General features: G+C 46.2%; 1 protein-coding gene across 5 annotated transcripts in view; it reads right to left on the bottom strand.

Annotated features, from left to right (window-relative positions):
* Positions 1-19984, bottom strand: part of TFIP11 (tuftelin interacting protein 11) — a 31564-nt gene that overhangs the window by 9930 nt on the left and 1650 nt on the right. For 4 of the 5 annotated variants that reach the window (XR_007471640.1, XR_007471641.1, XR_007471642.1 and 1 more), the window contains exons 2-6: positions 14997-15217; positions 3087-3240; positions 2629-2785; positions 1333-1460; positions 786-938 (exon numbers count right to left, since the gene is read on the bottom strand). Coding sequence is in view for 2 of the 5 variants with exons in the window: in XM_012538236.3 (XP_012393690.1) it covers positions 786-938; positions 1333-1460; positions 2629-2785; positions 3087-3240; positions 14997-15208 (804 nt within the window). In the remaining 3 variants the exon portion in view is untranslated. Of the gene's footprint in view, positions 1-785; positions 939-1332; positions 1461-2628; positions 2786-3086; positions 3241-14996; positions 15218-16878; positions 16989-19984 lie in introns of those variants that run through there. The other variant, XM_012538235.3, reaches the window with a different exon arrangement.

The following is a 19984-nucleotide window of genomic DNA, read 5'->3' as shown; positions in this document are numbered from 1 at the left end:
ATACCTGGGGGAAAATAACGGAGCATGAGGCCTCAGGCCCCATCTAGAGCTACAGCCTCAAAATCTCCAGCTGTGACCTGGACATCTGCGCTTCTCACCAGGTCCCCAAGTAACCTGATACACAACACCCTGACCTCTGAGAACCCCACTCGACTTTCTGTAATACACACGCACTGTATCTCCTACGCTACGTCCCCTACAACAGACATCTGTCACCAATGTTCTCTGGCCACTAGGGACAGTAATGGAAAAGCTCAGAACAGTGGTAATCATCTTAAATGCGATGCTGGGACGCCCTGAGGGCCCACTCCTGCTCGAGAAGTGAGTGAGTGCAACCTTCCCACGATTTAAGAGCCTTGATGACTTTAACCTGTGACTGCACTTCTAGGACTCTATCCTTAACAGCTGTAAAACAAAGACAAACCTTTATACACAAACTAACCTGCCCCAAACCAAACCAGAAATGTTAAAGGTCTAGCAACAGAATGACAGGAGCATCATTAAATCCACTGACGGCAAGCTCCAGAAAGCTGGGGACATTGTTCGATTTAGCACTTTCACGCCACAGGGAGCGCTTGGCACAGGGGTGGGACGGCGATGAACCTGAGCCTGAGTGCGGGGAGTGGGCACAGGCTGCTTCATGCCACAGAGGCAGCACACACACAGCCGGGATGGAAGGCCCGCGGGAACCTTACGAGCAAATGTTCGGTGACTGCTCTGGTGTGTGGGATAACTTTGTGTCTTCCAAGCCCCCATCCTGGACCAGGCATCCACGGGCCCCATACCTTGACCTGAGAGAGCTCCTTCTGGGGAGCAGCGAGCTTCTTGCTAATCCTGCCCTTGGCTTTCAACTCTTCCACTGTCTTGTAAGAGTATCTGGGCTTCTTCTTGCTTCCACTGGGGTCTTTCCTCCACTGGCTCAGCTCCTTCTGAAATTCCTGAGTCAGAGGGATACAGTCCATCACAAGAAGGAAGGCCACTTTTTACCACAGGTGGGGTCGGTGAGACTTTCACAAGGTTCTGTGCTGAGGACCGTGCTGTGTAACACTAAACCCAGCCAAGGACACTGCTTGACACCCGCTCCCCACCCTTACCAATGCTGAGACCCCTTCCCCACACACCCAACCTTAAGTTCTCCCCAGGACTTCCTGCAACCACACTGTGGTTACTTGTTGACCACGTCCCTGTCCACCAGGCTCCACACCCGTTCAGCGTGGGACACCAGCCTCCAGCACGGTGAGTGGCACACGGTAGCTGGGCGAGTGAGCGAGCAGATGAACAAACACCAGTTGAAAGGGGCACAGACAGCACCCGGCCCGTCTCCTGACTCACCTCCTCGGCTTCTTCTTCGGAGTCAGCCATGGGGAAGTCTTGCAGGGGCTGAGTGGTGCGCTCCGAGCCATATGCCCCCACAGCGCCCTTCCCCTTTCTCTGCTTGGCTTCGATTGGGTTGATGATACCTGACAAATTTCAGCAAAAGACAGAGACTTCAGGTCATGGCAGTTGCCATGTGTGTGAGCCACTCAGGGGGACCACACTCCTGGGTCCTTACTCAAGACGACGCACCACCCAGGAAGGAGAGTGCACTTCTGCCCTCATAACACTGTTCCACTCCTGGGTGACCGGAAGTGTCTGTGCATTTATGCTGCCACAGAGCAGTGTGCGGATATCACCATATGTATGTCCTAAACACAGATTTCCATTTCCACTTGGATTCATTGTTTTAGTGGATGGGTATATTCATTTATAACTGGAAACTCTGGCATACTAGAGTCTACACTTTGTTAACTTGGAAGCCTATTAATACAGAGAGGGCAGTAATTCAGATAATATACTAATTCTGATTAAAGTGAGGTGAGGCTGCCATTTAATATGAAACGCCATCTATTTTACTCAGTACTTCATGTCTCCCATGCTTAACTTGTTCTATAACATGTTTAAGCCTTGGAAATAAATGTGTCTTTCCTGTAAAAAAGTTTACAAACAGGACTACAACATTTCAGTGAAGAACTGCCCTCACCCCAAACTTCCCACCACACCCCTTCCAGTTAGTACCGCGGAAATGCCACGTTAGAACGTCCCTTACGCATTCCAGGTCACCTTTTCCATGTTCGCTCAAGTCCATGGATTTTTCATACAGCTAACAGTTACCTGTCCTGCCCCTTTGTGAGCAGGGACCACAGACTCCTATGCCTTCAGGGCCCAGAAACATTAACAGGAACAAGGAAAGTGGGCTGGGGTGTGGAGAAGGCTTCCAGAATAAGGTCGTGGCTGCTACCTGGGGCAGGAAGATTCAGCGAAACCACTCACCGCCAAGCAAATCTAGAATTCAGATTTTTAAATACTGGCAACCAGTTTGATTTTTTTTAGAAACAATGGGCGGGCCAGAAAGAAGCCTGTTTTCAGCCTATCAGCCTGCAGCCTATTTGAACCCTAACCTCTCCCTCCTGCTGAAATAAGTGTATTTTATGTAACTTGAGTTCTGATAAAGTGCAGTGGCATGGAGCACAACTGTCATGTGCTGCCAGAAAAGCGAAAAAGCAGAGAAAAGGCAAACCACGCCCCAGCTGCTCTTCCGGCCTCTGCCTGGCCGCCCTCGTGTGAAACGGTGGAGTGGGGGTACCACACCTTGTGCGTTCTTCCCGAGGCCTCTTCCAGGGACATAGCCCATCTTCTGAAGAAGCTTCTGTCCAATTCCTTTTGTGTGTCTTTCCCAGCTGCCAAAATCCATGAAAGACTTGGTTCCTCCTGCAAAACCTTTCTGGCTGGGTTTAAAATTGCCGCCCTGAAAAGAAGAGAAATCAAAAGAAGGAAAAACCTAAGGGAGAAAGCTTGGCTGATGGGAACATGGCTGGCAGTCACAGAGCATTGTGAAAAGTATCCTGTTGTACAAACCAAACATCTGTGATGTGTCTCAGGAAAGAGACAAGACTGCACTGCACATATCACCCCTCAGGGAAACCTACCTCACAGGGAGAGACCCACACAAGCGGCCTCCAGCTGAACCCCTCCCCCAGCAGATGCTTGGGCCAAAGTGATCTTCCAGGGGTATTACTAAGGTCACAATCCTTCAATAAAAATGCTACCGTTTTTAACTTCTTTGGTCCGAAATCCTTAGGAAATTCATCCTGCTTAACAGGTTTCTCCTCATCGTCGGAGACTTCCAGCTCCGGCTCTTCTGCCGCCCCTTTCTTGAGCCCCGCGCTGATGAAGTTGACTGGCGCCGAGTAGTCGCGGGCCCTGCGGGCAAACACAAGGCCCCATGGGGTCCATGAGAACTCTCTGCAGGCATCCCTTGGAGCAGCTTTGCTGGCCAGAGAACTTCCTTAGGGCGGACCTCGTGGGATCCACTTTAAAGACCAACCCATTGACTCGTATCAAAAGGGCCCCAGTAATCACGTTTGACATTTTTGCCTGATGTGTTCAAGTCAACTCCGTGGCTTAAGAGTTACCAATAACATACACACTAACAAACATAGTAAGGTAGATAGCTAGTGGGAAGCAGCCGCATGGCACAGGGATATTGGCTCGGTGCTTTGTGACAGCCTGGAGGGGTGGGATAGGGAGGGTGGAAGACGCAAGAGGGAAGACATATGGGAACATATGTTTATGTATGACTGGTTCACTTTGTTATAAAGCAGAAACTAACACACCACTGTAAAGCAATTATACCCCAATAAAAATGTTAAAAAAAAAAAGTTACCAATAACAGAGTTGACTTAAAATTGTAAATATGATGTAACTGTCCACCTTCCTTTTATGTTTTTAAAAAATTAACTTACTTTAAAAAGCATTTGTGACATTGAGTCGAGATGGCATCCCCCCTAAGACTCCAGGAGCACATGTACAAATGGAGCGGCTCTCAGAGAACACCTGCTGGACACCAGCAGAGGACCTTGGACACCAGAAAGGACAAGAAGGAGCTCCGCGGAACCAGGGAGGACAAAGAAAGACAAAAAAAAAAAAGCAGCAGGACAGGACCTGCACCCCTGCGGGGGAAGTCTCGTCACGGGCGGAGAGATCAGCCGGGACAGAAAGGGAGCTTCGGAGGCTCAGAGGAGAACGCAGCAACCAGTCCGTGACAGGCAGGACAGAGTGAGAACTAGGCGGACGGTCTGTGCCACAGCCCTACACACCCCAGCCTGAGGCCTGTGCCCGCTGGGACGGGCAGGGGCTGCGTGCCCGAAAGTGGGGTTTAAAGAACAGACCCGGGAAGAGGCCTGCTGCTGGCTGTGCAGAGACAGGCTGTAGGGGTGGGAGTGCGGAGCTCTGCAGCCAGGAGTGCTGGTGAAAGCAGCCCAGGCCGCCACAGAAGTGAAGTGCCATTTCTAAGAGGCGCACAAAGCGCAGGGCCACCACCGCAGCCTCTTCCCCACGCACGGCCCCTGCCTCCCCGGGCCCTGGGAGGGGCTCCTGTCGAGGCAGCCCGCTCGCCCGTGCCGGCTTGTGCGCTCCAGCGGCCTCGGGAGCAGATGCCCGTGGGTGGCCCGCACGCAGAGGTGGGGCTGAAGCCCCAGCTGAGCCCCAGGGGCCCTGAAACTACGGAAGAAGAGCTGAAGTCTCTCCTTGCGGCTGCGCGAACTGGATTTACGCCTCCGCTGGGGGCTTTATAAACTCAGCTCCTGCTGAACGTCCAAGAGGAGGTCCGAGAGGACGAGTGCCCCCTCGGCTGAAACAGGCCTGGCTTCAGCAGCCGAGGGCTCCGTGGGCACATACACGCGGGGCTGGGCTGGGCCAGGCCGGAGTCGGAGCTGCCCCCACAGCGGGTCCAGGTGCAGCACTGCTGCGGTCCTGGGACCTGAGTTCAGTGCATGTGCACTGCTGGCCTGGTGAAAACAATGCCTGAGCGTCACCGGGGCCAACTGCCGGCTCACCGCAGTTAAGGTGGGACCAGTGCCAACAACAGCGTACTTTGTAAGCCCACGCAGCGGGGGAAGAGTGACACAACAGAGCACATTCACAGGTGAAAGTTCCCATGGAGGAATACTCAGTGGCTTCTCTCCCAGTGGGAGTGCTCCAATCCCACCTACCTTGCACCGCCGATCAGAAACAGCTCAGAAACAGATCTGGGGGCTTCTACTCCAACAGCTAGGGAGCAGACCCTGCCCCTGACACGGCAGTGACAACCACAGAGCAGAGAGGAGGCCTCACTCGATAGCCAGTGTAGGCTCTGGTCACAACATCAGTCACACCACCTATCAAAGGGATAACGGCCAGCATACACTGAGGAAAGAGGTGGCAGACATCCATACTAAAGGCAACACTTGCACTAAAAAAATATTAAACCCACGCAGGCTACACAGGGACATTCCCACTTAAAAAGAGCCTTCCAGGGACTTCCCTGGTGGTCCAGTGATAAAGAATCCACCTCACAATCCAGGGATGTGGGTTTGATCCCTGGTCGGGGATCTAAGATCCCACATGCTGTGGGGCAACTAAGCCTGCACGCCACAACTACTGAGCTCACACACCTCAACCAGAGCCCGCATGCTGCAAACTACAGAGCCCAGCCCTCTGGAACCCGTGCACCACAACAAGAGAGAGAAAACCCACACCCACAACTAGAGAGAAGCCCACGCACCACAACAAAGAGCCCGTGCGCCACAACGAAGATCCCACATGTGCCGCAACTAAGACCCAACACAGCCAAAAATAAATAATAAATGAAATAAATAATAAATATTGAAAAAAAATTGCCTTCCAAGACAGTCTGAGGGCCTGGCATCAGGAGGAGGAACCCCCAGGGCATTTAGCTTTGAAGGCTAGTGGGGCTTGAGTGCAGGAGTTCCACAGGGCTGGGGAAACAGAGACTCCACTTTTGAAGGGCACACACAAGGTCTCACATGCACTGGGACCCAGCACAAAGCAGTACCTCCACAGGAACCTGGGCTAGACCTACTTACAGGTCTTAGAGGGTCTCCTGGGGAGGCAGGGGTCAGCTATGGCTCACTGGGGGGGCAAGGACACTGGTGGCAGAGGCCCCAGGGAACACTGGTCAGTGTGAGCTCTCCTGGAGGTCCCCATTTTGGCACCAAGACCTGCCCCCACCCAACAACCTGCAGGCTCCAGTGCTGGAACGCCTCAGTCCAAACAACCAGCCAGATAAGAACACAGCAGAGAGGCTGCCTAAAGTACTGAGCTTAAAGCCACCTCTTGACACAGCCCTCCCCACCAGAGGGAAAACACCCAGCTCCACCCACCACAGGGCAGGCATCACTCCCTCCCACCAGGAAGCCTGCATAAGTCCCTGGACCAACCTCACCCACTAGGGGGCAGACACCAGAATAAAGAGGAACTACAATCCTGCAGCCTGTGGAAAGGGGACCACAAGCACAGAAGGACAAAATGAGATGACAGAGAAATATGTTTCAGATGAAGGAACAAGATAAAACCCACAAGAACAACTAAATGAAGAAGAGATAGGCAATCTACCTGAAGGAGACACTTCAGAGTAATGATAGTAAAGATGATCCAAAATCTCAGGAAAAGAACAGAGGCACAGACCGAGAAGACACAGAAATGTTTAACAAAGAGCTAGAAGATTTAAAGAACGAACAGATGAAGAATACAACTAAAATGAAAAATACACTAGAAGGGGGACTTCCCTGATGGTCCAGTGGTAAAGAATCCGCCTACCAATGCAGGGTACACGGGTTCGATCCCTGGTCAGGGAACTAAGATCCCTCATGCTGCAGGGCAACTAAGCCTGTGCGCTCCAACTACTGAGCCTGCGTGCCTCAACGAGAGAGCCCACGCGCCACAAACTACAGAGCCCACGCACCCTGGAGCCCACGCGCCAAAACTAGAGAGAGAAAACCTGCACACTACAACTAGAGAGAAGCCCACGCAGAGAGAAGCCCACATGTCACAACGAAAAGCCCGCGTGCAACTAAGGCCCAACGCAGCCAAAATAAATAAATAAATAAATAAATATAAAAAAGATACACTAGGAGGGATCAATAGCAGAATAACTGAGGCAGAAGAACAAATAAGTGAGCTGGAAGACAGAGTGGTGGAAATCAATGCCATAGAACAGAATAAAGAAAAAGAATGAAAAGAAATGAGGACAATCTCAGAGACCTCTGGGATAACATTAAACACACCAACATTTGCATTATAGGGGTCCCAGAAGGAGACGAGAGAGAGAAAGGGCCTGAGAAAATACCTGAAGAGATTATAGCCAAAAACTTCCCTAACATGAGAAAGGAAACACTCAGTCAACTCCAGGAAGTGTAGAGAGTCCCATACAGGATAAACCCAAGGAGGAACCCACTGAGACACATATCAATCAAACTGACAAATACAAAGAAAAAATATTAAAAGCAACAAGGGAAAAGCAACAAGTAACAAGAGAATCCCCACAAGGTTATATCAGCTGATTTTTCAGCAGAAATTCTGCAGGCCAGAAGGGACTGGCACGATATATTTAAAGTGACAAAAGGGAAAAAACCTACAACCAAGAATACTCTACCCGGGACTTCCCTGGTAGTGCAGTGGTGAAGACTCTGCGCTCCCAATGCAGGGGGCCTGGGTTTGATGCCTGGTCAGGGAACTAGATCCCACATGCAGGCAGAACTAAGACTTTGCATGCCACAACTAAGGAGCCAGCAAGGCTCAACTAGGGAGCCCTCAAGCTGCAACTAAGGAGCCTGCCTGCCACAACTAAGACCCAGCACCACCAAATAAACAAACAAATTAATTAATTAAAAAAAAAAGAATACTCTACCCAGCAAGGCTCCCATTCAGATTTGAGGGAGAAATCAAAAGCTTTACAGATAAGCAAAAGCTAAGAGAATTCAGCACCACCAAACCAGCTTTACAACAAATGCTAAAGGAACTTCTCGAGGCAGAAAAGGCCACAAACAGAAACAAGAAAATTATGAATGGGAAAGCTCACCGGTAAAGGAAAACATACAGTAAAGGAAAGAAATCATCCACACACAAATATGATATCAAAACCAGCAACCATGAGAAGAGGATAGTACAAATGCAAGAAATGGGAAATGCATCTAAATTAAGAGACCAGCAACTTAAAATATCCTTGTGTGTGTGTGTAGGCTGCCATATCAAAGCCTCATGGAAACTGCAAACCAAAAAACTACAATAGATCCACACACAATCCAAAGCAATCCGAACACAACATTAAAAACAGTCATCAAAGCACAAGAGAAGAAAACAAAAGGAAAAAGACCTACAAAAACAAACCTGAAACAATTAAGAAAATGGCAGTAAGAACATACATATTGATAATTACCTTAACTGTAAATGGATTAAATACTCCAACCAAAAGACAAACACTGGCTGAATGGATACAAAAACAAGACCCGTAAATATGCTGTCTACAAGAGACCCACTTCAGATCTAAGGACACACAGAGACTGAAAGTGGGGGAATGGAAAAAGGTATTCCATGCAAATGGAAATCAAAAGAAAGCTGGGGTAGCAATACTCGTATCAGATAAAAGAGACTTTAAACACTGTTACAAGAGACAAGGAAGGACACTACATAACGATCAAGGGATCAATCCAAGAAGAAGATATAACAATTGTAAATATTTATGCACCCAACATAGGAGCACCTCAATACGTAAGGCAAATGCTAACAGCCATAAAAGGAGAAATCGATTTTACAGCCCACTTTTATCAATGGACAGATCATCCAGACAGAAAATCAATAAGGAAACACAGGCCTTAAATGACACATTAAACAAGATGGACTTAACTGATATTTATAGAGCATTCCATCCAAAAGCAGCAGAATACACATTCTTCTCAAGTACACATGGAATATTCTCCAGGATTGATCACATGCTGGGCCACAAAGCGAGCCTCAGTAAACTTAAGAAAACTGAAATCATATCAAGCAACTTTTCTGACCACAATGCTATGAGATTAGAAATCAACTACAAGAAAAAAACTGTAAAAAACACAGACACACAGAGGCTGAACAATATGCTACTCAACAACCAACGGATCACTAAAGAAATGAGAGAGGAAATCACACAACACCTAGAGACAAATGACAACAAAAACACAATCCAAAACCTATGGGACACAGCAAAAGCAGTCCTAAGAGGAAAGTTTATAGCAATACAATCTTACCTCAGGAAACAACAAAAATCTCAAACAACCTAACCTTACACCTAAAACAACTAGGGAAAGAAGAACAAACAAAACCCAAAGTTAGCAGAAGGAAAGAAATCATAAAGATCAGAGCACAACTAAATTAAATAGAGACAAAGAAAACAACAGAAAGATCCATGAAACTAAAAGCTGGTTGTTTGAAAAGATAAATAAAACTGAAAAACCTTTAGCCAGACTATCAAGAAAAAAAAGGAGAGGGCTCAAATCAACAAAATTAGAAAGGAAAAAGGAGAAGTTACAATGGAAACCACATAAATACAAAGGATAAGAGATTACTACAAGCAACTACAATTCAATAAAATGAACAACCTAGAAGAAATGGACAAATTCTTAGAAAGGTACAATCTCCCAACACTGAACCAGGAAGGAATAGAAAATATGAACAGACCAATTGCAAGCACTGAAAGTGAAAATGAATAAAAAACTGCCAACAAACAAAAGCCATCCAGGACCTGATGGCTTCACAGGCGAACTACATCAAACACTTAGAGAAGAGCCAACATCGGTCCTTCTCAAACTATTCCACAAACTTGCAGAGGAAGTTAACACTCCCAAACTCACTCTATGAGGCCACCAGCACTCTGATATCAAAACCAGACAAAGATATCACAAAAAAAAAAAAAGAAAAGAAACAAAATTACAGGCTAGTTTCACTGATGAACATAGACGCAAAATCCTCTACAAAATACTAGGAAACCAAATCGAACAATACATTAAAAGGATCATACACTATGATCAAGGGGCCCTCATCCCAGGGATGCAAGGATTCTTTAATATCTGCAAATCAATCAGTGTGAAACACATCAACAAACTGAAGAATAAAAACCATATGATAATCTCAATAGATGCAGAAAAAGCTTTTGACAAAATTCAACACCCATTTATGATAAAAAAAAAAAGAACTCCAGAAAGTGGGCATAGAGGCAACATACCTCAACATAATAAAGGCCACATATGACAAACCTACAGCTAACATCATACTCAACGGTGAAAAGCTGAAAGCATTTCCTCTAAGATCAGGAACAAGACAAGGATGTCCACTCTTGCCACTTCTAGTCAACATAGTTTTGGAAGTCCTAGCCATGGCAATCAGAGGAGAAAAAGAAATAAAAGGAATACAAATTGTTAAAGAAGAAGTAAAACTGTCACTGTTTGCAGATGACATGATACCATACATAGAAAATCCTAGAAAACTACTAGAGCTCATCAATGAATCTGGTAAAGTTACAAGATACAAAAGTACACAGAAATCTGTTGCATTCCTGTACGCTAACAAAAGATCAGAAAGAGAAATTAAAGAAACAACCCCATTTACCATCATCAAAAAGAATAAAATACCTAGGAATAAACCTACCAAAAGACCTGTACTCCGAAAACTTTAAGATGCTGGTGAAAGAAACTGAATATGACACAAACAGATGGAAAGATATACCATGATCCTGCATTGGAAGAATCAATATTGTCAAAATGAATATTCTACCCAAGGCAATCTACAGATTCAATGCAATCCATATCAAATTACCAATGGCATTTTTCACAGAACTAGAATAAAAAACTTTTAAATTTGTACAGAGACACAAAAGACCCCAAATAGCCAAAGCAATCTTAAGAAAAATGGAGCTGGAGGAATCAGGCTCCCTGACTTCAGACTACACTACAAAGCTACAGCCATCAAGAGTATGGTACTGGCACAAAACCAGAAATACATATCAATGGAACAGGATAGAAAATCCAGAAATAAACCCACACACCTATGGTCAATTAGTCTACAACAAAGGAGGCAAGACTCTACAATGGAAAAAAGAGTCTCTTCAATAAATGGTGCTTGGAAAACTGGACAGCTACATGTAAAAGAATGAAATTAGAACATTCTTTAACATCATACACAAAAATAAACTCAAAATGGATTAAAGACCTAAATGTAAGACCTGATACTATAAAACTCTTAGAGGAAAACATAGGCAGAACGCTGACATAAATCGCAGCAATATCTTTTTCGATCTGTCTCCTTGAGTAATGGAAATAAAAATAAAATAAACAAATGGGACCCAATTAAATTCAAAAGCTTTTGCACAGCAAAGGAAACCATAAACAAAACAAAAAGACAACCCACAGAATGGGAGAAAATATCTGCAAATGATGTGACTGACAAGAGATTAATCTCCAAAATCTACAGTTCATGCAGCTCAATATCAAAAAAAAAAAAAATCAAAAAATGGGCAGAAGACCTAAACAGACACTTCTCCAAGGAAGACATATACATGGCCAAGAGGCAACTGAAAAGGTGCCCACCATCGCTAATTATTAGAGAAATGCAAATCAAAACTACAATGAGATATCACCTCACACCAATCAGAATGGCCATTATCAAAAAATCTACAAACAGTAAATACTGGAGAGGGTGTGGAGAAAAGGGAATCCTCCTACACTGTTGGTGGGAATGTAAATTGGTACAGCCACTTTGGAGAAGAGTATGGAGGTTCCTTAAAAAACTAAAATTAGAGCCATCATATGATCCAGCAATCCCACTCCTGGGCATATATCTGGGGAAAACCATAACTCAAAAAGATACATGTACCCCAATGTTCACTGCAGCACTATTTACAATAGCCAAGACATGGAAGCAACCTAAATGTCCATTGACAGATGAATGCATAAAGATGTGGTACACACAATGTTCACTGCAGCTCTATTTACAACAGCCAGGACACGGAAGCAACCTAAGTGTCCATCTACAGATGAATGGATAAAGAAGATGTGGCACATATATACAATGGAGTATTACTCAGCCATAAAAAGAAACGAAATTGAGTTATTTGTAGTGAGGTGGGTGGACCCAGAGACCGTCATACAGAGTGAAGTAAGTCAGAAAGAGAAAAATACCGTATGCTAACACATATATATGGAATCTTAAAAAAAAAAAAAAGGCTCTGAAGAACCTAGGGGCAGGATAAAGATGCAGACGTAGAGAATGGACTTGAGGACGTGGGGAGGGGAAGGGTAAGCTGGAATGAAGTGAGAGAGTAGCACTGACATATATACACTACCAAACGTAAAACAGATAGCTAGTGGGAAGCAGCTGCATCGCACAGGAAGATCAGCTCGGTGCTTTGTGACCACCTAGAGGGGTGGGATAGGGAGGATGGGAGGGAGGGAGACGCAAGAGGGAGGAGATATGGTGATATATGTATATGTATAACTGATTCACTTTGTTATAAAGCAGAAACTAACACACCATTGTAAAGCAAACATACTCCAATAAAGATGTTAAAAAAAAGATGTGGTACCTATATACAATGGAATATTACTCGGCCATAAAAAAATAATGAGATAATGCCATTTGCAGCAACATGGATGGACCTAGAGATTATCATACTAAGTGAACTAAGTCAGACAGAGAAAGACAAATATCATATATCACTTATATGTGGAATCTAATTTAAAAAATGACACAAATGAACTTATTTCCAAAACAGAAACAGACACACAGATCTGGAAATCAAACTTATGGTTACCACAGGGGAAATGTGGGGGGAAGGGATAAATTAGGAGACTGGGATTAACATATACACACTACTGTATATAAAATAGATAACTAATAAGGACCTACTGTGTAGCACAGAGAACTCTACTCAATATTCTGTAATGACCTATATGGGAAAAGAATCTGAAAAAAAAAAAGCATTTGTTTCAGACACTATTTCAAGTAGAAAAATCAAACAAGAAAGACATTCTCATAAATAAAAATCATAAATAAATAAAATATATTAAGAGAGATTATATGAATGTAAATTACATTAGCAATTATATCAATCAGATTCTTAGAAAATCTCATGTCCATTAAATTTGTTTATGAAAACTAAAATACCTAAGAGGGACTTCCCTGGTGGTCCAGTGGCTAAGACTCCGTGCTCCCAATGCATGGGGCCCAGGTTGGATTCCCTGGTCAGGGAACTAGATCCCACATGCTGCAACTAAGAGTTAGCACACTGCAATAAAGATCCCACATGCCACAACTAAAATACCCCACGTGCCACAACTAAAAAGATCCTGCGTGCCGCAACTAAGACCCAGCACAGCCAAATAAATAAATAAAAAAAATAAAATATTAAATAAATAAATGAATAAAATACCTAGGAAATTAACTCCGTGAGATGGAAAGTATTGATTTTAACCCTGAATGCCTCAAGAACAGTAGTTACAATAAGTCATTAGCAACAGTTCCCTTTTGTATGAACTGGAGCTGATAGCTTTCTATTATGTAGTTAAAGGGAGAGAAAAGATTCCAAAGAAAAGCCCCGGGAATACAGCAAAATAAGGCGATGCTTTACAAAATGACTAACGTAGTAAATAAACATCCCCATGGCAGCAATAAAATTCAGAGAATTTTTTCCTAAGAGATGCAATATAAGAGCCCAACTCTAGAGTCAGACAGGCCCAGATTCTCAGCTTAGCTGCGTGACTTTTGGCTGCTATTTCTTAATCTGTAAAATGGGGTGATAATAATGGTACCTTTCTCGGACTTCCCCGGTGGTGCAGTGGTTAAGAATCCACCTGCCAAATGCAGGGGACACAGGTTCAAGCCCTGGTCCGGGAAGACCCCACATGCTGCGGAGCAACTAAGTCTGTGCACCACAACTACTGAGCCTGAGCTCTAGACCTCGCGAACCACAACTACTGAGCCCGTGTGCCACAACTACTGAAGCCCACGTGCCTAGAGCCCGAGCTCCGCAACAAGAGAAGCCACTGCAATGAGAAGCCCGCGTACCGCAACGAAGAGTAGCCCCCACTCACTGCAACTAGAGAAAGCCCGCGTGCAGCAACGAAGACCCAATGCAGCCAAAAATAAATAAATAAATAAATAAATTTATTTTAAAAATAATGGTACCATTCTCATAAGGTCAATGAGACCAGGCCTGTTAAGAACCCAAAGATTTTGGCTGCTATTATTATCTTATGACCTTGCAATTCTTGACCCCTGATCTACTCATTGTCTGCTGTTAGATTTCTTGCCAGAAGAAAAAAGGGTGAACTGATCTCTGCTCTTTCTCCCCAGTTTCTTTTGTGAAAAATTTACAATATCAATGGGCTGGAGCTTCCAAGCCTCAGGTGGGGACAGGGAGACAAGCCCAAATCTACTACCCACTCTGGTCAAGTGAGTTGCAGCCAACACACACATGACTTCACACCAAGGAGGAGGCTTTCAGCCTGAATCCTCATCCCTGTGCTGCCATCTTAGCCCAGGTCTCCCGCACCTCTGCCAGGACCACTGCCTGGGCCTCCTCACAGAGCCCCCTCTTCCACTGTGGCTCCCCGCCAACTTTGCACATGAGCAAAAGGGTCTTCTACCCTTCTCCCCAGGTCATACCCTCTCTACACAAACCCACGGCCTCTTCTCAAACTATACTCCCCACTCTCTCCCCGCTTCAGCCCACAAAACCTCTCATATCCTCATGGGTGCCCTGCTGCCTCCCATCAAGGGCCTTTGCTTACTTGTGCCTGCCCTACCGGCCAATCTTCCCTGACCTCCCAGAATAGGTCATACTCCCTAAAATGTGTTTCCCCTCAGGTCCTAAATCAGTTATACCCTTCCATTGTGTGAGCCTGTCTCCATCCACTAGAGTCTGGGCTCCTGGAAAGCAAGGACTGGGTCGACAGCACAAGGCTTAATATACATAACTGCTCACTTAACACCAAGTGATGATCAACAGTCAGAGAGCAGCGCTCTAACCTAAAGCGGAACTGGGCTCCCGAGCTGATGCCGCAGCTAAGGGACTCAGTGAGGCTGGGAGAGAAATTTACTTAGCGGGGTAGCTCCCCAATTCCTAGGGAAGCAGCCCGTGCCAGCCATACCGTTTGCCTCCAAAGCTGGGCCTCTCTTCATCCGAGTCTCGCTCTGCCCACACTCCGTAGGTGGCCTCTTCCTTGGTCTGCCAGTGGCGCTGCCGGTTGGGGTTGAATTCATTCTGGAGATCCCAGTCGGTGATCTCAAAGTTCTCCCGCTCGTCCTCGTCATCCATGAGGCCTTGGCCTTCCCCTTCTCGGTACAAGTGGGACAGTGACATGCCCTGTCACTAAAGGAAGGGATAAAAGAAGGTACAGTCTGTGACAAGTCCTGGGAGCAGCAGCATGCTTCCCTCTGAGTTCCCACTCCTTGCTGCCTTTAGAACTCCCTCCAAACTAAAATTCACTAACATCATTGTTACAATTCAATAAAGCACACACTAAAAACATATTGTAGAAAACAACAGGTACTAGAACAGGTGGAACAAAAGACCAGTCACAACAGTCGCTGTGATTCTTAAGCATGTATTTCCTTGTCAATGTCGTAAAACATCACACACGCTCACATACACACAATCCACATAAAAACAACTAAGGAAGTATGTTGTTCTATGTATTATTGCCTCAGAAATGAGGCAGACATCTTCCTGGACCCCAGATCTTATTAGTTTTTTCTATTATCGAGTAAAGAGCTTCATCTGACCTCCGACAGTTGCAGCACAGTGAGTTTTTTTCGAAGACGCTTTTCTGAAACACATTATTTGATGAAAGCCTCATCAAATGAGCCTTAGTTTTCTTCACAAAACATGAACCTCTTCTGAGGCGCCAGAAGGCAGTAGTAACTATGAACACGACCTTAACAGTACACAGCTGTGAAGTGGAATACAGATATCATCTCAGGGTAGCTGGGTGATGAGATTCAGCTGTCTCTTAAGTGGATTAACTGCAGTACCAACCTTAGAGAGTGCTTGTAAGGCAGATTCAACGAGATGGTCCTTTAAAATCACTTAGCTCACAATAAGTGCTCAAGGAAGAACTTGTTATGGTAATCCCATGATTAGGTTCATAGCCCTTCCTATTACTGGATTCGGGAATGAGCCGAGCAAAGTGGCTGTGAAACCAGCTGCTAAAATCACAGCCCGAGTTCAAATCTCCACTCTACCAGGTACTCAGTGTATGAGTATTAAATGCAGATGAAATGCCACGCATGGGCCACCACACAGCAATACATTCAATATATGACAGCACTGTGATTCGCCTCTAGCAGTTGCTGCAAACAGCCTTCAGGGACGCGGGATGGCTACTTCCCCAGGCGGTGTTAAATTCTGGTCAGCTGTTTGAAAGTTTCCCTGCTTACTCTACTCACTGGTGCACTGGTTGGGTGCTGCCGGTCCCAGCCTCATCCAGGAGCGCAAAAGAGGGAAACATTCTCAGAGGAGGCGGGGAGTCCCAGATACACCGCTGCCTCCTTGGGCACAGAGCATGGGGATAACCACATAGTTGTCACGAGTAATAGAGCCCCCGGGGGGTGCTAAGCACTTGCTGGACGCTTCAGGCCGATAATCTCATATAGGAATCAAGACACTTCTACAAGGAAGGTACTACTAGCGTCCTCAAGCTTCAGATTAAGTAAAGTGACGCTAAGTTAAATAATTTGCCCTAGGTTCCACGGCTGGCGGGGCTCGAAACCAGGTGGGCCTGAAGCCGGGGCTCGGGTGTCTCCCTGCCATGCTGTCCAGGCCCCGCGGCGGAGACTCGGTGCCTAACTCGGCCCAGGCCCCGACTGCCCGGTGACCCCGCGCGGCCCGCCCCTCTCCCCGCCTCGGCAGAGCCGTCTGCGAAAGGGAAGCGCAACTGGCGAGGCCGAAGCCCACCTCCCCCAAACCGGAGCACCCACTCCCACCGGCACAGAATCCCCCGAGTCCCCTGCCCACTCCCGGGCGCCGCTCACCTCTCTCCTGCTCAGCGTATCAAACACAACTAACCGCTCCGGGTTAGAAGCGCGTCGCTTGGGGCCGGAACCCGGATGTGCCGGGACAGGCGCGCCGGAAATGACATTTCTCGACAGCGGAAATGTCGCGCAGGTTGCCATGGCAGCAAGGGAACGCTAGGGCGGCTTTGGATCTAGAGTGGCTGAGCTACCAGGGAGGGTTTTCAGGGCCCGGAATGGAGGAGGGCTGATTTCCCTGTTGCGCCCGCTTCGGGGCGACGCCCAGCCTGTGACGACGGGTGTGGACGTCGTCAAGCCACCCTAGCCTAGGGAGACTCCTTTGCCAGCCTGAGATTCTAAATCTGCAAAATGGGGATATAGGACTAGCTCATGGGATAGCTGTGTGTGAGACATTTGCGGGGGACGGGGGGCGAGTTAGAGGTGGGGACGAGACATGGCATTCAAATAGAAATAATGAAGGTCAAAACTGTCTCCTGGATCTTTGGGTCTCTCAGTATAAGCACTGTCGTTGGCACAGATCAGTTGCCTTATACAGGTGTTTGAGGGAGTGAAGGAATGAACGGGCAAACTCTAGAATTCCCAAGTATTCCCGCCAGAAAATCTTTCCATTCTCTTCCTTTCCAACAGGTTGGTAAATAAATCCATTCAATGATCTAATAAAAATGTACTGAGGGCCTACACTGTGCTAGGCTCCAGGGATCCAGGGAACAAAGAGGCACCAGGCACTCCCAGGGAATCCCTCACCAGCTCTGGACTCTGTGTGGGTACACAGACTCCAGAGTTCTGGTCTCAGCTCTGCCACTTACCAACTGTGGACCTCGGGCAAGGCATTACATACATACATCTTAAGCCTCAGTTTTCTCTTCTGCAAACGGTTGAGATAAAATATGTAAGCAATTAAAACTGTACCTGGTACGTAACAGGTGCTTAGAGAGTGTTAGCTGCTAATTTTTGCTTTGTTTTCTCTCACTCTCTCTCTAAGATGAAAAGATCCAGGAGGCATTGTTAGAGTATACACAGAGCACTGGACTTGGAGTCAAAAGACTTGGGTCTAAGTTCCCATGGTTGTTATTAATTAAACGAGAACCTACATGAAGCCAATTACATGCCAGCCTCTTGGGAACAGGGACTGTGACTTAATGGTCTCTGTATCCCAGTGACATGTCCAGTCCATGTGCCTTACACATAGACACACACTACATAGTATGTACTCAGGAAAGAATCTGGAAAGTGAGGTTTTAGTAGAGGAGAAGGCGGGGGAGAGAGTCTTACAGACTGAAAAGTCTACTACGGAGCAGAGTGAGGGAAACACGGAGACAAGATAAACCATGTTGAGCCTGGGCCTGAAAACGTGTATGCTTCTATTTATAAGTCAAAGTCAAAAATAAAAATAAGCCTGGCTTCTCAGTAGCTATGTCCATAGCTCTACAGCAGATTTTATGGATCTGAGTTACTTTGCTCTTGACAGACGGATGCTAGTGGATTTGTTTCACCAAATGGACCCTACCATGTGGCTTCTGGAAAAGGAAACCTTCTGGATGGTTGTGGGGTCATTGAGAATACAGGCTCTGATCAAGTGTGTGTCCCCTAGAATGGGGCGAATGGGAATCACGTGATAGGATGTCCTGAGAAGATGCGAGCATCACTCCTGTGATTTCCTGCCAAGCTGCATAACCTGAATGGAATCATGAGGATACAGAAGGCAAACCCCATTAAAGGGACTTCTACAAAACCACCAGTCTGTCATCTTCAAAAGTGCCAAGGTCATGAAAATGAAAGACCCTACAACTGTTCCAGACTGAAGGCGACTGAAGAGACATGACAACTAAATGCAACACATGAGTCTGAACTGGATCTTTTTGCTATAAAGGAAGTTTTTGGGGCAGTTGTCAAAACTTAAATGGGGTAAGCTGAGGTTTCCATGGTAGTGATGTGTCCATGCTCATTTCCTGATTTTGATGGTTGTCCTGTGGTTACAATGGAGAATGTCACTGTTTGTTGGAAATACTAAAGTATTTGGTGCAGGGTGGAGGGGCATCACATAGGCAACTAAGTCTCAAATGATTAAGAGAAATAATGTTTTCTCTATGTACTTAGAATTTTTTAAAAGTGAAGGTTCTGGAGTAAAAGTTTAGGGATCCAAATCTCCACTTTGCTGCTTCCTAGACAGGGGACCTGGGGCAGGTTGCTTTGCTTCTCTACACCTCAGTTTTCCCACCTCTAAAATGGAGATAAAGATAGCACTGCTCTAAAAAGGTTGTTCCCAGGACCAAAATAAAAAGGCGGAAGGCTAATTAATGCATGTAAAGCCCCTGGCATAGTAAGATCTTCTTAAATGGTTGTGGCTATTTTCATTTAAAAGACCCAATCTCATCTCTCTGCATAGATGGTCTCTAGCCTCAAAGATAGTGGTTTTTCCAGATTTTTGGACTCAAATGCACAGCCTCAGGAAAAGAAAGGAGAGAGGTGGCCAGAGGTGTAGTTTCATGATCTCATACCCAGCCTGGTCTCCTGGCACTGCCCAGATAAACCCTTGATTTGGGACCCAGGGACATCCAGGCCCATGTCTAGATTCCCAATGAGGTGCTCAGACATGTAGCCTTCCCAGGAGGGGGTTGCCAGGCAATAAGGTCCCTCAGCAGAAGCCTGGCAGGGCTCTCGGACAATCATTGGTCCAGCCCTCCCTTCTCACAGAAGAGGCAACAGAGGAGGCCACGCCACAGGGGAGGTACCAGGGCCACACAGACGACTGAAGGACACAGTCAGACCAGTCCTTTCTTTGCTACACGGTGCATGCACCCACCCACATCATTTCTGTCCACTTACTTGAGCTAATACTTATAGGGTGACTACTGTCTGTTCAGGGTCACAAAGACCTCTGCATATGTCATCTCTTCGATTCCTCAACCTTCCAAGGTCGTTTCTAAGCCGAATCCACACTCCTAATCACCCCTTAGGCAGCTCACACCATACAGCACTGTTTCCATATTGCCTTCAAAAGATTTGGGGCGGGGAACTCCTCACTCAGTTACAACTTTAAATAGGTTGGTACCATAGAAACAATCTGTAAGTGGCATTTCAAAGACGATATATTTAAAGCCTAGCA

The sequence above is a fragment of the Orcinus orca genome, chromosome 15 (genome assembly GCF_937001465.1).
Source record: "Orcinus orca chromosome 15, mOrcOrc1.1, whole genome shotgun sequence".
Lineage (NCBI taxonomy): Eukaryota > Metazoa > Chordata > Mammalia > Artiodactyla > Delphinidae > Orcinus > Orcinus orca.
Note: the sequence above shows the minus strand (reverse complement) of the source record. Positions and strands in the feature narration are given on the sequence as shown.